At 44.2% G+C, this 20352-nt stretch overlaps 1 protein-coding gene and 1 long non-coding RNA gene across 11 annotated transcripts in view; one reads left to right on the top strand and one right to left on the bottom strand.

Annotated features, from left to right (window-relative positions):
• CELF2 (CUGBP Elav-like family member 2) overlaps window positions 1-20352 on the bottom strand; it is a 554881-nt gene that overhangs the window by 10227 nt on the left and 524302 nt on the right. For 9 of the 10 annotated variants that reach the window (XM_060192151.1, XM_007524613.3, XM_060192156.1 and 6 more), the window contains 2 exons: window positions 7307-7426; window positions 3069-3266 (listed from right to left, as the gene is read on the bottom strand). In XM_060192151.1, coding sequence (XP_060048134.1) covers window positions 3069-3266; window positions 7307-7426 — 318 coding nt within the window. The remainder of the gene's footprint in view (window positions 1-3068; window positions 3267-7306; window positions 7427-20352) is intronic. The other variant, XM_060192153.1, reaches the window with a different exon arrangement.
• LOC132538927 (uncharacterized) overlaps window positions 9685-20352 on the top strand; it is a 30200-nt gene continuing 19532 nt past the window's right edge. Inside the window, exon 1 of the long non-coding RNA XR_009550248.1 lies at window positions 9685-9737. This is a non-coding gene — a long non-coding RNA (uncharacterized LOC132538927). The remainder of the gene's footprint in view (window positions 9738-20352) is intronic.

Below are 20352 nucleotides of genomic sequence, written 5' to 3'. Positions count from 1 at the left end.
CCACCACCTGGCCCCAGGTCGCTAGTTTTACAACTGTTTTTACCACTGGGATTTAGGCTTGGAAATGAAAGCATGAAGTACAGAAACTAGTTAAAGATTAAGCCAATATCTTTGCAAAGTAAAGAGCAGAAGAGCTGGAGAAACACTCACATTCCTGCACATCTCTACACATATGCATAAGTGCTACCAGTAAATGCAAAGGGATCTGATGGAAGGTAATCAATTACTTGTTGGCAGCAGATAGTGCTAGGGATAGTGTCCTGCCCTAAGGTGGTGCTAGAGAGGCAGTGCATAAAAGTGGTGTGGTGACCCTGTAACTAGCTTTGGAGTCTTAACTGAACAGGTAAGGGACCAGGACTGCCCTTCTTGCTAGGCAGAGGTGAAGAAAAAGCAGGTAAAAAGAAATTTGTGAAACTAAAAGGGAAGAATTTCTTTGCAAAAAAAAAAAAGTCAAAGCTTGTTTGTAAAAGAAAAAAGTATTCTCAGGCCACAGTGATTCTTCCCTTACCAGCATGATCATTTAGCTTTCTCTATCACTTGCAATTTCAGTGGACTGGGGTCCAAAAAATCCTCCTTTAAAAAAAAAAAACTTGGGGGATGGATGGTGGCACACCGGGTTAAGTGCACAAAGCACAAGGATTCTGGTTCAAGCCCCTGGCTCCCCACCTTGAGGTGTCTCTCTGTCCTATCTGATGAAAAAATGGCCACCAGGAGTGGTGGATTCATAGTGCCAGCACTGAGCCCTGCCGATAACCCTGGAGGCAAAAAAAAAAAAACAAACAAACAGATTCAAAACCATGTTCTGAATGCTACCCTGTCATTTGCACATACCAATTGGTCAAATCTGGTACCACTCAAATTTATTTTTCCTTCTAGGGAAAGATCTAAACACAAATGAGAAGTAGTGGGGTCCTTTTGAATTATGATGACTCGCCTCTTGAAGCTTAGGGGTAAATTGTAATTTTAATGCACGACAGGTTCCTGCCTACGCCCGGGGAACCTGACATTCTCCGATGCTGTGTGCATTGTGAGCACACCCATCAGGCAGAGGGAGCAAGGAAGGAGGAGGACTGATCAATCTGAGAGCGCTTTGTTCTTTTCTCAGAAACAATGCCACCGTGATCTCCTGCTATAGACGTCCTCAGATCTCTCATGAAGAGTTTAATTTTTGCAGATTGCAAAAACGGTTTGGTTCTGTGCATTCTTCTCACCTCTCTGCTTGGTAGAAACCTGCTGGCGAATCATGCATGCCTCAGATTTCTCCTATTACCTGTGATCTTAACTTGTTGGTATTAGAGCTGGTCCCAGTCAAGAGTGGGGAGGCGTTCATGTTTGTATTTCTTATAGGGCACTTGCAGAAAGCACTGGGGGTGTTTGCATCAGACTTCCCCACCAGCTTCTTAGTGGCTATCTGGAAGCTCTACCTACCTGTGTGTGCAGAACTTTCCTCCTGCAAGCAAAAGAAGATGAGAAGGCATGGAAGAGGGCAGAGGACGTTTAGGAATGGCAGGAAAGGTGTCAGCTTTCCTGGGTTTAGATCTAGAGGGTTGCCACAATCCTTCAGAAGATTTAGCTGGGGAAAATTTAAAACTATTTTTCTTACTAAGCCAGACTGGCTCATTTTCCTGTGGGAAAACAGACACCAGGTCATGACAAAATACATCAAGTTGACTTCCAGCTCTATTGACTAAAGGACAGATCTATGGAGTAGGAAGTCTAAAAATCCATTCAGCACTGGAATTCGTTGTCGCTTATCTTTCCTTTTCATCATGACTTGGGTTTTAAATAGTTTCATTTAAGTTTAAAGAAGTCTGAATACATGTGAACTAGGTCAGAAAAGAGGTATTTCAAAAAAGCACCATCAATAAACTACATCATATGATCGTCTGTATCCCTAAACAGGATAATGAAGACTTGACAAAAGAGCTATTTTAAAGTAGTTTATGTGAACTCCAGAGGGATACTTATTGCATATGCAGCTGAGAAATATTTCAAGGCCCAGATTTTACCCCCCCATCACTAAATTTCAAGTTTTCTGGTGCCAGATGCTTTCTCAGTGACAAGAGTATAGTTTGCTTTATTTAAGGTCTTGCTGGATGAGGGAGAGGGAAGTAACCAACTCTCTCAAAAAGGATCAAAAAGATCCCCCCTATCTCCCTCACTGGTCACCCACAGCAAAACTGTTTCCCCTCTAAAGTTCAGAGTTAACAGTTAAAACTAATCTGTTGCTCACAGAAAACCATGTTTAGGGTTATCCAGACAAAAGAAGTTTGGAACTATGGGGTAAGAACAAAGGAAAATTTAAAATTTCTTCAATATTACTTCTCTGTTCTGGCTTTTTCTAAAGTCAGAAAGAACAAATACTATATAGTAAACTTTAAAAAGCTACATAAAAATTACAGGATCAAAAATAGGTAAGATGGGTCAGGCTGTTAAAGGTCTAGTAGGACAGAAGAAGAAAAAAAAGTGAATGTTACAGTGTTCCTAGGATGGAGGTTCAGGTTCGCCTCTGAGATTCTGGGTGACCACAATAAAAAAAGAGAAAAAAAAGCTAGAGAAGCCAAAACAAAGATAAGCTAAAATAGCTCATTAGCTAATTTATTAGTTTTTTTCTTGGCATTACCTTCCTGAAGTTTATTTGCTCCCCAGATGACTCCAAATTAAATACTGACTCAAATGGATTTGTTCCTTAACCTGAAAACCATTGCTGTGTGGATACACTGGAGAGAGGGTGTTCCTGGCAATTTTTGGTGCATCAACTAAGTATTTGAGTTTGAGACAAATGAAGATTGGGGAGTGGGTAGATGGGTAGTGGTTATGTAAAGAGATTCTCATGCCTGAACCTCCCAAGTCCCAGATTGAATCCACCATTAGCCAGAGCTGAGCAGTGCTCTGGTTAAAAAAAAAAAAAAAAAATTGAAGCAAAGGACTGTGACTGGTCAGCTTTCTTCAAGAGGCATAAACAAAGCCTCCTCTTAGGCTATTGACTTGGTCTCCTTCCTGCGACGCATGCTGTGAAAGTGGGAACTATCCTGCAGGTCGGCCTGCGGCCTGCAGCCTGCACCTACCTTCCTTCTGGCTGCCCGCTGCGCTCTGCTGCTGCAGCAAGCTCTGGCTGTACAGAGTGGGCAGTGCTGCGGCCGCGTACTGCTGGATCCCTGAGTAGGCCTGCGTGAGGGCGTCCATGGTGCCCGCTGTGCCATTCGTCAAACCCGTGGCGCCAAGTCCTCCATTCAGAGCCGCCATACCTGAGAGCATTTGAGCAACTTTACAAAAAACCCAACAATAGAGAAGAGAAACAGCACTTTTCATTAGTGCTTTCCAAAGGAAGTTAGAATCATTTGACACAAGTATACACAACAGAGACAGCAAAGTGCATGCAGCTAGCAACCAGTTCAACAACACAAAACAGAAACCACCACAATGAAGTGACAAATCATGATATGGGACAAATACAAACAATGACAGCAAAACATCCCAGAATGATGAGAACCCTCAATCCCCAGGCCATGATCCAAACTCGCCAAGCACCACGTCCAGACAATACAACTTCACCCCATGCTCAGTGCTACTGGCAAGTACTGTTACCTTTAGGAGAAAGTGAGGGAACAGTAGTGGCAGAGGCAAGCTCTGTGCTTTGTGCTGAGTACTTTGCAAATTGGCTTTCATGCACAGTTGAAGGGTATGGACTAGGACCCATGGACTAGCTAATTCCAGGATTAGGGCATAGAAAAAAAAATTAGGTACCTTCTGCTGATTGAGTGTGAAGTGTTGGAAGCATAACAGATAAACACACGGGTATTAGTACCCATGGAACTGGGGTTCCTGCCAGTGAGCAAGTTACATGTCATGTTTTTCAGTCAACTGAGGTGACACTGTGTCTGTAAGCTGGATCCTGGCTGTTGACTGAGGAGACCTGGAGCCCAGCCAGCATACACTCCCAGTTCCCTGGATCCTGGCTGTCCCACACACTTTCCTTGGGTACTGAGTCAAAAAACAAGCAGTGCTTTAAAAAGTGTTTGCGTTCTTATAAACTTGGGAAATGAAAAGTTGACATCATAATTACCTTTAGTTCCTATAATGATTAAAACATTAAATCTGTTTTTGGGAAAGGATTTAGTGAAAACAGTAATGGAAATCTTGATGGGATTAGGACTATTAATCTGGGCAATTAAGATAGCAAATCATCTGACTAGCTGAAAAAAAGAAAAGTGAGAACAGAGGCCTTTTCAAAGGATGCTTAGGAGTTACACAGTGTCACATCATACCACCTCAGGTCTGGGGTGATATAACCAAAGATGGTCTCCTCTGACAAGTGCAGAGGGCTGGGGGTGTATCTGAAGGACCCGAGGACAGAATGAAAAGCTTACTGAAAAAAGAGATGCAGCAAAGACAAAGGAAGCTAAAAAGGTGCTGGCCAGCAGAGGTCCTGCTGACTCTTCATTTTCTTACAGTGAAGAAGTCTGTTCTCTCCGGCATGTAAATAAGCACAGTTAGAGCCTGGATAGTCTTTCCTAGTTAAGCACAGTCCCTCAGCCAGCTTGTCACCTCTGCCTTCTAGCCCTTTCTTCCCCAGCCCTGTTCCTTGGGCTGCCGAGGGATGGGGAATGATTTCTGCTTTCCTCTCTCCTTGTGCTTGATTCTCAACTCCCATGTCCTTTGTGTGAAGGCAAAGAAACGTCACTGTTTCTTTTCTGGCAGAGGTAGGAGGTAGGTGTAAACCAGCTCGGGAAGGAGCTGGGCACAGCTGCTAAGTGTCCTTGGTTTCCTTGCTGGCAGACTTGAAGGTGGTGCCAGAGATGTGCTGAGCAAGCGCTTTACTTCTGCTAAGTGAGGTTTTGCTGGGTGACAGCTATAGCAGCACGGTGAGTGGTAACTACCCACGCTGCTTCGGCCTGGGGGGGGGGGCATCGCTGCCCGGCATGAGCTTGGGAAAGTGGATCTCTGGACCTTCTACCGTCTGTTGGGTAGGTGAGAGCCCTATGTTTCCATGGCACCTGGTCTGTTCAAGGGATTGGAGTTATCAGGTCCTGCTACGTGACCCCCCTAGTGTGTCTTCTACCACGAAGCTCCCCCAGAGGGCTAGGCGCACGGGGAATCTGACAGCAGGCATCACTGAGGCTCCTGACCTCGTCTCTAGAGTCTGGCTTTTTTTTTTTTTTAATTGTCTAGTCAGGAGACAATTAGCATTTGTTTGTTTTGAGTCAAGAAGCCAGATGAGCAGATGGGGGTGTGAGTATTAGAGTCCTTACAGGTTTGCAGCTCTACAAGTGATAGGCACCATCCTCACCCTTTCTGCTTATAGAACTTGAGGGAAGAGTTGTTTTCTCAAAGACACTGTCTGCTGTAGCTGACTGATGGTGTCTGGGATGCAGTGACATGGGGACTGTGGTCAAATATTCGAACAAGTTGCAACTGTCTTGCAAACCACGTCTCATCTCTCTTCCTGGGATTATCCAATTGGGCAGGTATTATCATGCCACTTAAGGAAAAATGGTCATAAAGAGGACATCACTTGAAAGTTTTCCCTTGGCTTTTGAGACAGGAAGTAAATACTACCTTCCAGTCAGTGCAGAGATCACAAATAGCTCTGTACTACTAACAATTGTCAACTCAGGGAGAACTTAGTTTTCAGTTTGAGCATTTTCCCAGTTCATGCTGTCTGGTAGGAGTTATTCAAACTAGAGACATTCTTAAATTCTCAAGAACTATAAGTACTTTTTTAACCCACTGGCAAAGAACTAAATAATATTAATAATAAGCCAAACCACCTGTTGTCCTTGCCAGAAGCAAAATGTGTAACACAGACCCCCACACAAGAACTAGTCTGGCATCTCTGCCATTCAACAGAATCCCTCTCTGGCCCACATGACGATGGACAGTTTCAGCCAAGTCCAGCAAACAGGACAGACAGACATGGGATCACACAGACGAGAAGACACACACACACACACACAGCAGTCAAGAGCACGTGCTGAGGAGGACAGCCATTCCCACTGGCCTGTTACTCTGACACCAAGGACAGGCAGGCGACCAAATCAAAGTCCTGGTTTTAGGGGAACTAGGTCCTGGGGCAAGAGAGGCAGCATGAAGGAGTGTGTGCAGACAACATCTGCAGCCGAGGGGAAGGACAGAGGGTTGGAGTGTCTGCAGAAAAGGTCAGAAAGAGGAGTCAAGGCAATGTGGGCCCTTGGGTGCTGGCAGGGGAGCTGAGGCCGTGTTAGCCAGAAAGCTCTCTGTTCACATGGTTACCACCTCAGACATGAGCCTTCGTACAAGGAAGGAAACAGCTTTGCTTCTTTTGCCTCTGGTCAGACACAACCACTCAGGCCAAGTTCTTTTTTTTTTTTTTTTTTTTTCCCCCAGAACACCTGATAAAAGGATCTGATTAAGTCTGAAAAATCTGCCTCTGAATTTATGACTTATTTTGTTTATTAAAGTTAGTCTTCACTGGGGTGAATTCTAGGTTTTTGTTTTCTCCAAATAAATTGCAAGGTAATCTTTCTGAGCTTTAAAGTATAGAGTTATGTACTTCAAACATACTGTACTGGCGGACCCATAAAGTTCACTTACTGAGTTGTGGCTTAAAACAGGGCAGTTTGTCAGGGTCTGTGCTGTGCTGGGCTTGGCTCCTTGAAGGTGCTAACACCCTCAAATGGGGGTCCCCTCTGGCCTGAGGATCTGCTGCCCCAGTGCAGGAGCTAGTCAGGACAAGTGAGCCCCAGGGGTGTCCTCTCTGGCCATACACCTTCCCACCAGTGAAATGCCAGACATGGGCTGACTCCCGTGGCCTCGAGTTCTGCCCCCACACACCATGCCCTAAGCCGGAAGTGCTTACTAAGGATCCTGGGTGGTGTCACCCCATTAGGGGCTCTGCTCACTCTGCTTGCTTCCTCTTGTATCATTGTCTTTGATTTGTGGGCTCTGGACTGAAGGGCACCAGAACTTTCCATACTGGGCCTCTGGGGCCTAGAGCGGGGCAGTGACTAGCAGATTTGGAGCTAACACTTTGGGTTTTTCTCTTGCCACACAGTCTCTTGGAAGAACAAAACAAAAACAAAACAAGACTCCGATGGCCTGCTAGTATCCTTGAGGCATAAAACTATATGGGTGAACACATTTAGAAAGAATCTAGGGGAGGGTAGGTGGATGGGCAGTGTCTGAGAAAACACGGAGGGAGGTCGAGTCAGCCTCACCAAGCGCACTCCTCCACCCTGAGTTCTAGCTCTCCGGGGGGCTGCCTGCACCTGGGGAGAATTTGGGGGAAGGCTGTCCACCAGAGCAGCAGACACACAGCTGAGGGTACCTGCTAGTGCATTGATATTATTCAGCCCGACAGTGGCTCCCGCCAGTCCTTGCAGAGTCCCAAGAGAGGTCAGAGAATTCATGGCCGCACCAGCTGTGGAGTTGGGGGTTGAAGCCGCCACTGGGAGACAGAAGAGAGAGAAAGCACCGTGAGTGGAAGTCAGCTGACCCGGAGAGGAACCTGTTCTCATGAGTGATGGACCCCCCCCCCCCCCAACTATAGCCCCACTGGACTATCAGTAGCGTGATGCTGAGTGTGCCATGATATTCTGAGTGTGAAAGATACAAACTGGGCTTGTGACTCTTGACATTGAATTTGGTGACTGAATAGCTGTCACAGCTGTCTGCACACAGGTGGGTGAGTTTGTTCCCTGTTGGTTAGGAGGAGAGGATTCACCCATGGGAGGCCTTGCTGGGCAGGCTGATCCTGCTTTCGCCCCAAGGAAGCCCAAGTGCTAAGCCGCCCTAGAAGGCAAGGAGAGGGGGTATAAAATGGCAGTTTTTGACTTCATTGTTCCACCTTGGACATGGCATTTTCTCAGTGCAGTTTGAAAGTAGTCACTCACCTTCTGAGTTTGTCAGAAGACTTTAGGACCTAGTGGAGGTGGTTACAGGGGGTGGGATGTGGGATAAAACCATTTTGGTGCAACTTTCCTTCTCCTTTTAAAAACCACACAACTTGGGGGTCGGGCGGTGGCGCAGTGGGTTAAGCGCATGTGGCGCAAAGCGCAGGGACTGGCGTAAGGATCCCGGTTCGAGCCCCCGGCTCCCCACCTGCAGGGGAGTCGCTTCACAGGTGGTGAAGCAGGTCTGCAGGTGTCTATCTTTCTCTCCCCTTCTCTGTCTTCCCCTCCTCTCTCCATTTCTCTCTGTCCTGTCCAACAACGAATTGCATCAACAAGGGCAATAATAATAACCACAACGAAGCTACAACACGGGCAACAAAAGGGGGGAAAAATGGCCTCCAGGAGCGGTGGATTCATGGTGCAGGCATCGAGCCCAGCAATAACCCTGGAGGAGGGAAAAAAAAAAAACCACACAAGTTTATTGGGCTATACTTCACATGCTAGAAAATTTACCCCTTTAAAGTATACAGTTCAGTGGGTTTCAGTATATTCACAGTTGTATCAACAGCAGCATGATCTAACTGTATAATATTTTTATGATCCCCCTAGAGACTCTGGGTGCATTAGCACTCACTCCCCAGAGCTGGCAAGTGCCTATTTACTGTCTCTCTGGATTTACATGAAAATGGGATCCTGCTCTTTCCTGACTGCCCCTTCCACATAGCAAAATGTCTCCAGGGTGCACATAGTACTGCGGTGTGTGGAAATGCTAAATTTGGTGTATCCTAGTCGTTGACTTCATGTGACGCTGCTCTGAACATCTGTGGACACACTGTGTGCCCACATGTTCTCAGCCCTCTTGAGTAAGCAGCTAGGAGTGGGGCTGCCCAAGTCACATGCCACCCAAAGGTGCAACATGCTGAGGAATGCCAGTGTGTATCCCCAAGCTGATGTTCTCCTGATCCCAGGCACACAGATTGCTTCTGTGCTTATTTCAAGATTTGGAACATTTTCTTTCTTTCTCACCCCCCCCCCCCACACCCTCTCACTTTATCCTAGGTCAGGAGGCTCCATCAAACCCTGCTGCTAAAAACAGCCTTGCAACCAGCTGTTTGGCTGTCTGAGTAGGTAAACTTGCATCTGGCCCAGCTGCAGGCTCACCTGAATGAGAGTCCTAGAAAACACTCTCCCCATTTGCTACATTTGTTCTTGGGGTTGGGGGGCATTATCTTTTGAAACCTGTGTATTGTCTTCCCTTTTGAAGAAAACCATCCATAGCCAGTGTTTCTAGTCCTTTTGTACTACAAAGCTTTCCAAGTACACCAGAGGCAGAGAGGGCAGCAGCACCACTCTCCCCCACCCCCTAAGTTCACATCTCGATTCTAGAATGGATGCGAACCAACCTTGGTGTCCTAGAGCTGGAGTATCCCAACATAAATTTTAAACCGTGTGTCATCGAACTTCTACATCTGTTCAATATATTACTCTTAAAATTCTAAATATTTTCTCTAGCCACCCCCTCCACCTAGTTTAACCAAACTGACAATAATTCACTGGCTTCATTATGTGGTGATATTATGTTAGTGATTTCTCATCTATATACATAGAAAAATTGGCTTTTATTTATTTTCTCCTTCTTGCTAACCTCATAAAATGACTTTGAGTGCCCTGATTTTCTTTTTGACGGTATGGAAAATATATAAATTACTTGGTAGAAGTTGCCAGTAAAAATGACCTGGAGTTAAATTTTCGTCATAGGACAATTTAAAGATAGTGAATATGTTTCTCTACCTCCCTCAGGTCTCTTCTGGGGGCCAAGTGGAGCTCCTGCTTCAGCAGCACTGGGAATGAAGACATAGCAGACAGGTATGGAGGCCTAACAGGGAGTAAACTGAGGGACCATATCAGATTCTAGAGCCTCTGAGAAACACGGATATGCTACTGCCCCGGGAGGGTCTGAGGCTGCGGCTCACAGCAAGGTGGAGTCCTGTGCGCATGAGCAGGGTCAATAACCTGAACAAAATCATTTATCAGGTGAGACGCCCCATGAGGGTCCCACTGTCATGCTGATGTGGCAAGTCCCTGGTGACTGCTGGGGAAATATCAGCAGGGTCTTGTTTCAGACCTCATTGGTTTGTGACCCTTTGTACCTCAGGGGGAAGTGTCACCTTGGATCTAATCTGTGGTGGCAGCAGAGGCTAGAGGAGGACAGGAAAAAGGCCCCACAGGTGGCAAATGATTATTAACAAAAAACAAGACAACAAAAAAGAACTTTTAAGTTAAACCTGCTTCCCCCCCCCTTTCTTTTTAATGTGGCACCAGGGAATGAAACATTCTTATGCATTCTTGTTGTTCTTTAGAGAAGAAAGGGAGAGACAGAGTAGACACCTCATAGCCCCGCTCAACCATCCATGGCACCTTGGTCCCCAGACTGGGTGAGCTGTCTTCTGGCTGCAAGATTAACTTCTTGAGGCTCAGACTATTCCCTCATCCTCAAGCTTCTGTCTGACACAATACCTTAGACCTTTTGGGGGCTTTTAGTAACTGTTGATTACTGAGCACAGGGTGAACTGAGGAGAGAGCCTTGAGAGAGCAGTTGTGGACTAGTGAAAAGGCTGCTGCCCACTGGTCCTGTCTAGCTGATGCACTCCACCCTCCCCACTGTGCAAACAGGCCACCAGGAAGAATCAGCTGCCAATATCCTGTGAGAGTTGCAAGGTGTAGAAGGGCACCAGTGGGGAGACCTGCAAACTCAGCAGGCCTATATTGTCACTGATAAACAGTATAAAATCTATTTCAATTTTAGGTTAGAAAAGTCATGATGCACTTTCACATAGAAAAATATAGGCAAGGGCAGGGGTAGATAGCATGATGGTATGCAAAGAGGCTTTCATGTCTGAGGCTCCAAAGTCCCAGGTTCGATCCCCTGCACCTCCATAAGCCGCAGGTGAGCAGTGCTCTGGTAAAATAAATAAATAAAAATTAAAAAACATGCGTTTTTCCTATATTTTTCTTTTTTAATATCTTGACTTTTCTAACAAGCCAATACTTCCTTAGGCCAGGGAATGTGACTACAGAGAACTGAGCTGAAGGGTAGGAGATGTGGAATCAAGCTCACTACTAAGAAAGGGGAACTTGTTCAAAGTGTGGTAACTCTTTGCCTTTTTGGACAGTGCTCTGAAAATCCACCGCAGTTGATGTTTCTCAAGGCAGATCTTGCACTTTTGAAATTATCTATTGGATAGAGAGAGGAAGGTGGAGAAACACCTGCAACACTGTTTGTGAAGTGTCACCCCCCCCTTCAGGTAGGGACCAGGGGCTTGACCCTTGTGCCTGGTAGCATGTAACTCTACTGGGTGTGCTACTACCCAGATCCCAACTTTTTGAATGAGTGAAGAATTTTGAGGGGAAAGGAAAACTCAGTTTTGTCACCCAGCCAATTCTAATCAAACACTTCAAAATGAAATATTCAGTAGATACACAATAGACAAACAGATTAAATGCCACCAACACACACATTTTTCTATTTGTGTGTAGGCAGACTGGCAAGAGGCTGTCGGATAAGTGTGTTCTGCCCACCTAAAATTCCCTCGTCTCCACTGTGCACTGGAGCCTTCCCTTTCTCAATCAGATGACTTACAGAATGCCAGAGGAGCTCTGGCGGGGCATGTGCGTGTACACAGATGTGGGGTGCTGCCAGCCTGCATTCTCCTAGGAGTTGTTTCGTTTCGAATACACAATCTTCCTTAAGAGTTCCCAGACCCGGGAGACAATACAGGGTGTGCTGAGGTCTGTCGTGTTAGAGGGGTCTCAGAAACACGGTTTTTGGCAAAAGATGAATTTTTTTTTTTTTACCCCTCCAAGGTTACTGTTGGGGCTCAGTGCCCACATTTTGAATCCACTGCTCCCAGAGGCCATTTTTTTTCCCTTTTGTTGCCCTTGATGTTGTTGTTGGATAGGACAGAGAAAAAGTGAGAAAGGAGGGGGGAGACACCTGCAGACCTGTTTCACTGCTTGTGAAGCAACCCCCCTGCTGGTGGGGAGCTGAGGGGGGAGGGACTCAAACCGGGATCCTTCCGCTGGTCCTTGTGCTTTGTGTCACCTGCGCTACCACCCGACCCCCAAAAGGTGAATTTCATAGGAGATGCCAGGATGGAGGAGCCTTTGAATGATGGACTCAGTGCTTCTCGATGCATCAGGCCCTGCTCCTTGGCTTTCAGTGTCTGCAGCTTGTTCTAGCACAGGTCTGTCCTAGAAACCCCTGCTTTCCAGGAGCTGGATGCATCCCTTTCCTCAGGGACCCACCTTCCATTTTCTTGGAGACTTTTTTTTTTTTTTTTTTACATAAAGTACAAAAAAAATTAACAGGAGACACCAAGAATCTGTCTTCATATTAGTTTTGTGATTTGGGAAATTAAAGAACTATAAACACAGAATACTGCCTGTATCCACCACAGGATGCCAGGGCTGGTGGTGGCCATTCTGCATCCAATAATCATGGGTCCTGTATTCCAGCAGCCAGAAAGAGTGAGGAGGAGACTAATTAAGCAATAGTTCTGCATGATCTGCTATTAACTAATCATAGTCCTGGGCATTCGCAAAGTACCCAGAGTCTCTTCTCTCTGGGGGTCTCATTATTCCACAACACCTCTCATTTCAGTTTAATCCTTGAAAGATGGGGGGGAGCAGTGCTGGGGATAGGAGGGAAGACAGGGCGATACAAAGAAAAATTGGTGTGAAAAGATCTGGAGTTGTTCTGATCTCACTACTAGACAGTCCTTCTGTGCCACTTTTAATTCAAAAGACTGTAGGCATCTGGCTTGGGACATGTGGCCAAAAAAATCCTTACTGGCTCTCTAGGACATGGCACAGAAATTGATGTGGGCAGCAAGTAATGATTGTTTTCTGCACTATTATAGTTTACAGTTCTAGATGCTTGTCTGACCTCTCACTAGTGGACAGTTGATTTTGTGGAGGAAAACCACTTCGTGTCTTGTTAATAACCTCAGGCATCTCCTATCTTGTTTTCAGTAACCTGATTTACCCCATGAAGACAGGCAAAAGACAGGATAGAGGTCAGTTCAGGGCCAGGGCCAGTCAAGTTTTTAAAACCAGCATATGTGAACCTGTTCAGAATGACACTAAGGCTGCAGGTGTGTCTCATCAAAATAAAAAAAGAAAAAGTGAGACTGTTTTTTCTCTTCTCCATGGACATTCTGCTTATGATTTCACCCCAAAAACCCTCCCTTTCTGAGTCCAGATGTTTGTTTTCACAGATGGCCATGGACACAGATCGAGAAATCCTCTCAGGAAAAGCTTAGGAACAGAAAACCCTGGTTCCCAAGAGTTCCTCCTGCTTCCCCACCCCCTCTTTTTTAATGTTTCATGGCATGGTAGAACTGGCATGAGCTTGACCCCTGCTCTCTCATCTGAGTCCTGAAAGAGGCACCTGGACAGGTCATCTCCAAGACCTTGATAGTTTGCCCAAGCTTTGGGTCCTGCAATAGAACAGTGTGACCAGATGGATAAAAAGCTATGAGACAGATTTTCCTTAGGCTACCACAGTTAACAAGGGTCAAGAGGTGACCTAGCAGTATTCTAGGATGAAAAAGCTGTGAGCATGGGCACTAAGCAGTGCTGACATCTTTGAAAATGGCTTCCCATAGAGCACAAACACAGGGTTTTGCTGAAATGACTGTCATCTAGGGAAAAATGTTTGACTCTTGATAGCTTCAAGGACATCTTGCCTTTGGTGTAGGGAGTGAGTCACAAATCTTAACCACCAAGTCTTAAAGCAGAACAACACGAGGAAAGGCTCTTCCTCCTGTATTTATATTCTCATAGTTTTAGGAATGTTGAAGAGAGACCTGTTTTTGCACGAGCAAAAGATCCAGAGAAAATATCACTGCAACTTACTTCAGGTTTAACTGAATTTCCTGTTGCCCAGAGGAGCATAAGAGTGAGATACTTTAACATATGATACTTTGATGTTCTTTTAAGAAAGCAACAGTATGCATTATGCACACATATTAACCTTAATTCAATGAGAACAATTTTAAAACTAAGGAACACCCTCTGGAAATAAAATTGTAATTCCTCTAGATTAACTATGCCCATTTTTTTCTTATTATTGTGTTCGTTCTCTCCTTGGTGGCACTGGGACTTTGTGCATGAGGCCCTGGGCTTAATCTCTGGCAGCACCATGGGGACTCATTGGATGGTGGTGTGTGTCTAGTTAGTCTCTCATTGCCCTTTTCTCTCGACCTATGGAGCTGTGACAGTTCCTCTGTGGCTGATCCAGATCCCCCTTCTCTACTTGGGTGATCCTGTCTTAATGGCTCACCTTCCAAGTATAGCTAAGATAGGGATCTCAGGGGCTATGTCTCCACCCATCGTCCTAGTTGGTCTCTATGGTGAAGTTGGCAGGTGGCCAAGTGCTTGGTAGATGCCCTTCAATGAAAGGCCTCTTCTCATGTGCTTCAGTTCAACAAGCACAGATTAGATGACCTCTATTATTATTATTTTTCCTTCTTTGTTGTTGCCCTTGTTTTTATCATTGTTGTAGTTATTATTGTTGGTACTGATGTTGTTGGATAGGACAGGGAAAAATGGAGAGGGGGAGAGAAAGATAGACACCTGCAGACCTGCTTCACTGCTAGTGAAGTGACCCACCCTGCAGGTGGGGAGCTGGGGACCCAAACCAGGATCCTTACACCGGTCCTCGAGTTTTGTGCCAGGTGAGCTTAACCTGCTGCACTATAGCCCAACCCCCCTATCTTTTAAAATAATTTTTACTTTATTTGATAGGACAGAGACACACTTGCAGGAATGCTTGTGAAGATTTCCCTGTGTAGGTGGGAACTGGGGGGCTTGAAACAGGATCCTTGAGCATAGCAACATGTAAGACCACCGGGCTCCTCAAATGACCTTCTCTATAGACATCTTCCCTGGATCCCATTCTACTGGTGGATACATGGCTCCATCCAAAAGAGATGCTTTTAAACCTACGGGACTACATCAAATTAAAAAGCTTCTGCATAGCAAAAGAAACCCCTTTCAGAATGGGAGAAGATCTTTACATGCCATACATCAGACAAGAGTTTAATAACCAACATATATAAAGAGCTTGCCAAACTCAATAACAAGAAAATAAATAACCCCGTCCAAAAATGGGGGAGGACATGGACAGGATATTCACCACAGAAGAGATTCAAAAGGCCGAGAAACACATGAAAAAATGCTCCAGACCATTATCTCTGATGAACATAGATGCGAAAATATTGAACAAAATTCTAACCAACCGGATACAGCAGTATATCAAAAAGACTGTTCATCATGACCAAGTGGGGTTTACCCCAGGCATGCAAGGTTGGTTTAATATACGTAAATCAATCAATGTGATCCACCACATCAACAAAAGCAAGACCAAAAACCACATGGTCATATCAATAGATGCAGAGAAAGCCTTTGACAAAATACAACATCCCTTTATGATCAAAACACTACAAAAAATGGAAACAGATGGAAAATTCCTGAAGATAGTGGAGTCTATATATAGCAAACCTATAGCCAACATCCTACTCAATGGTGAAAAACTGGAAGCATTTCCACTCAGATCAGGTACTAGACAGGTCTGCCCACTATCACCATTACTATTCAACATAGTGTTGGAAGTTCTTGCCATAGCAATCCGGCAGGAGCAAGGAATTAAAGGGATACAGATTGGAAGAGAAGAAGTCAAACTCTCCTTATTTGCAGATGACATGATAGTATACATGGAAAAACCTCAGGAATCCAGCAAGAAGCTTTTGGAAATCATCAGGCAATACAGTAAGATATCAGGCTATAAAATTAACATTCAAAAGTCAGTAGCATTCCTCTATGCAAACACTAAGAAGAAATTGAAATCCAGAAATCAATTCCTTTTACTATAGCAACAAAAACAATAAAATATCTAGGAGTAAATCTAACCAAAGAAGTGAAAGACTTGTATACTGAAAATTATGAGTCACTACTCAAGGAAATTGAAAAAAACACAAAGAAGTGGAAGATATTCCATGTTCATGGGTTGGAAGAATTAACATCATCAAAATGAATATACTACCCAGAGCCATATACAAATTTAATGCTATCCCCATCAAGATCCCAAGCACATTTTTTAGGAGAATAGAAGAAATGCTGCAAATGTTTTTCTGGAACCAGAAAAGACCTAGAATTGCCAAAACAATCTTGAGAAAAAAGAACAGAACTGGAGGTGTCATGGTCCCAGCTCTCAAACTGTATTATAGGGCCATTGTCATCAAAACTGCTTGGTACTGGAACATGAATAGACACACTGACCAGTGGACTAGAATTGAGAGCCCAGAAATGAGGCCCCACACCTATGGACATCTAATCTTTGACAAAGGGGCCCAGACTATTACATGGGGAAAGCAGAGTCTCTTCAACAAATGGTGTTGGAAACAATGGGTTGAAACATGCAGAAGAATGAAACTGAACCACTGTATTTCACCAAATACAAAAGTAAATTCCAAGTGGATCAAGGACTTGGATGTTAGACCACAAGCTATCAGTTACTTAGAGGAAAATATTGGCAGAACTCTTTTCTGCATAAATTTTAAAGACATTTTCAATGAAACGAATCCAATTACAAAGAAGACTAAGGCAAGCATAAACCTATGGGACTACATCAAATTCCAAAGCTTCTGCACAGCAAAGGAAACCACTACCCAAACCAAGTGACCACTCACAGAATGAGAGAAGATCTTTACATGCCATACATCAGGCAAGAGGCTAATAACTAGAATATATAAAGAGCTTGCCAAACTCAACAAGAAAACAAATAACCCCATCCAAAAATGCAAGGAGGATATGGACAGAATAGTCACCACAGAAGAGATCCAAAAGGCCGAGAAACACATGAAAAAATGCTCCAAGTCTCTGACGGTCAGAGAAATGCAAATAAAGGCAACAATGAGATACCACTTCACTCCTGTGAGAATGTCATACATCAGAAAAGGTAACAGCAGCAAATGCTGGAGAGGGTGTGGGGTCAAAGAAACCCTCCTACACTGCTGGTGGGAATATAAATTGGTCCAACCTCTGTGGAGAACAGTCTGGAGAACTCTCAGAATGCTAGAAATGGACCTACCCTATGATCCTGCAGTTTCTCTCCTCGGGATATACCCTAAGGAACCCATTCAAAAAGATCTGTGTACACATATGTTCTTTTTAAAATTTTTTAATATTTATTTTCCCTTTTGTTGTTTTTGTTATAGTTATTGTTGGATAGGAGAGAGAGAAATGGAGAGAGGAGGTGAAGACAGGGGGAGAGAAAGACAGACATCAGCAAACCTGCTTCACCGCCTGTTAAGTGACTCCTCTGCATGTGGGGAGTACACATATGTTCTTAGCAGCACAATTTGTAATAGTCAACACCTGAAAGCAGCCCAGGTGTCCAACAACAGATGGAGTGGCTGAGCAAGTTGTGGTCTATATACACAATGGAATACTACTCAGCTATAAAAAATGGTGACTTCACTGTTTTCAGCCGATCTTGGATGGACCTTGAAAAATTCACATTAAGTAAAATAAGTCAGAAACAGAAGGATGAATATGGGATGATCTCACTCTCAGGCAGAAGTTGAAACAAGATCAGAAGAGAAAACACAAGTAGAACCTGAACTGGAATTGGCATATTGCACCAAAGTAAAAGACTCTGGGGTGGGTGGGGAGGGAAATACAGGTCCAAGAAGGATGACAGAGGACCTGGTGGGGGTTGTATTGTTATATGGAAAACTGGGAAATGTTATGCATGTACAAACTATTGTATTTACTGTTGAATGTAAAACATTAATTCCCCAATAAAAAAATTAAAAAAAAAAAAACCCCAGATGCTTTTGTCTTCTGCACCTCCCTCATTAGCCAATCCCACCATGACAAGGAGACAGCTTCACTGGTAGAGCACAGGACTTGCATTCCTTAGGATCCCAGTTTGATCCATACACCATATGGATTCTTTTCTTTCTCTCATGTCAAATCAATTAGATAAAACTTAAAAATACAAATCCATCAGAGGCTCTTCACTGACTTCTGGAGCCCTGTGGTGGCCATAGCCACATTCTACATTTTTCTGCTATTCCTGAGTGTGATGCATTTAACGGTTTTCCACTTTACCTTTCAAAGTCACACTAGCCTTCAAGTTAAGCTCTCCCAGCAGACATGGCTACACTGAGCTTGTTTGTTACTTTCAAGTTTTCAAACACTTTCCATCTACTAGAAACAGGCTCAAGATTGTGCCACAGTGACGAAAGAGTCAGGTGGATGCCACAGCAGGGAAGACCCTCATAGCTGCTAGTCAGAGTTCTGCGAGAGTTTGAAAAGCCAGCATGGGGTGGGAGAAAGCTGCTGAGCTTCCTAGAGCACCATGCACTTCGTGACAAAAACACGTCATCTCCTGCCCTGACGTCTGCACCTGACCGACAGCCCTTTCAGGAATGCTTGGAGAATATTGAAACATCTTAAGGAAAAAGAAGGCCAGTGGCACATGGACATACCTTGTTTTAGAATGAAAATGCCAAGGAGGGTCTATCAGGTGATAGACTGATGGCAAGACAAGTATTTCAATGAAAAAAAATTACCTTTAAGATCTAGCTGCATGCCTCTGGGCACTTTGCCTCTTTATCCCAATCCAGAAACACATGCCTCAAAAACAGGTTCAGAATTGGGTAACAAGAAATGACCCAAGAATTAATTAACTAAGTAGGAGATTAAAGGTAAACAAAGGAAAATTATCATATCAAAATAAAAGAAACAATTACATTAGGTTTCAAGAACCCCTGAGAAACTCATAAAAGTCATAATATGCATTTACCTGGTTTTTAATCTTTCATGATTTAATTTCTAATTTTACTCACTGCTATCTGATAATTGCATGGAACACTTATTCTAACCATGGGCAATTTAAACTATTTTAATTTTTATTTCAAGGCCATGAGACAAAGGGACGTATTTATTGCCTATAGGGATTTTTTTAAACAAAAAATTAAAGCTTAATCTTTCATGTTTTAAAGCATAGAGTGTTTAAAATTATTTCTAATACTGCTGTAGGGATACTGTTCTGGGTATGCGAAACTGAAATGATAGATTGACAATTATTAGAAAAATTAATAGGCTGGGGGATTGAGTTGTCCCTTCCTGTTCAAGATGGATCAGACTGAAGCCTAAGAGGCATATTTTAAAACAGGGTACAATGTTGGGTCGGCATACTCTCCCACTCCAGGAAGACGTGGTCCTACAATGAGCAGCAGCCTAGAATGTTCCTAGCTATGACTACTGTGATACCAGCCTGACTTCACCGATGTGCCCTGGAACCCCACCTCCCCAGAGCCCTGCCACTAGGGAAAGAGAAACAGGCTGGGAGCATGGATTGACCTGCCAACGCCCATGTTCAGCGGAGAGGCAATTACAGAAGGCAGACTTTCCACCTTCTGCATCTTGTAATGATGCTGACTGCATGCTCCCAGAGGGATAAAGAACAGGAAAGCTTCCAATGGAGGGGATAGGATATGGAACTCTGGTGGTAAGAATTGTACCCCTCTTAGCCTATGTCTTGCTTATCATTTTTAAATAACAAAACAAAACAGGGTATAGTGAGGAGCTGTGGGCTGGGGCTCTATACCTGCCTAGCCACAGGCACGGCAGTAAGTTCTGCTGCTTCACACAGAGTCACTAGTGGCTCTGGCTATGACAACTGTTGCTTAACTACTTCATAGGACTTTGCTTTGATGGAGTGGAGGGTCTCAAATTTGACCAACCACATTTTCTGTGACTTTGAAAACATCCATGATGGAAATGAAAAACTAAGAATTTACCTCAATGCCAGTTTTTAGTCATATTTATGAAAAATAATGGAGATGTGTACTTAAACCATTTCTGTGGCCTCCGTTCGGAAATTTAATGAAAGATTCTCAGCTATCATGTGATAAGATTCTCCATGAAGAAAAGAAAAATCACTTCTGGTCCTGCTGCTGTTTGTAGAACCTAGCAGAGACCATGCTAAGGGAAAGGTATTCTGTGGAGGGCGGGAAGAAGACCCGTCCCAGGTGCCTGGAGAGCTCCACCTTGTGAGAAGGTAGCAGCATCCTCTGTTACTACCACATGGGCCTCACTCTCAACTGACCTCCTTTGGCCATGGCTTTGCCTATCACATAGGTGGACACACACCCATCTGCTTTTTGTATAAGGCAGTGCCTAACACAAGCTGGACACTATTAATACCTTTAAAAAATTTTTTAAAAAATATTTATTTTCCCTTGTTTTTTACTGTTGTTGTTATTGATGTCGTCATTGTTAGATAGGTCAGAGAAAAATGGAGAAAAGAGGGGAAGACAGAGAGGAGAGAAAGATAGACCACTGCAGACTTGCTTCACTGCCTGTGAAGTAATTTCCCTGCAGGTTTGAAACTTGAACCGGGATCCTT

Source organism: Erinaceus europaeus, chromosome 6 (genome assembly GCF_950295315.1).
Source record: "Erinaceus europaeus chromosome 6, mEriEur2.1, whole genome shotgun sequence".
NCBI lineage: Eukaryota > Metazoa > Chordata > Mammalia > Eulipotyphla > Erinaceidae > Erinaceus > Erinaceus europaeus.
The sequence above is the reverse complement of the archived record's forward strand: the minus strand, read 5'-3'. Positions and strand labels throughout refer to the sequence as shown.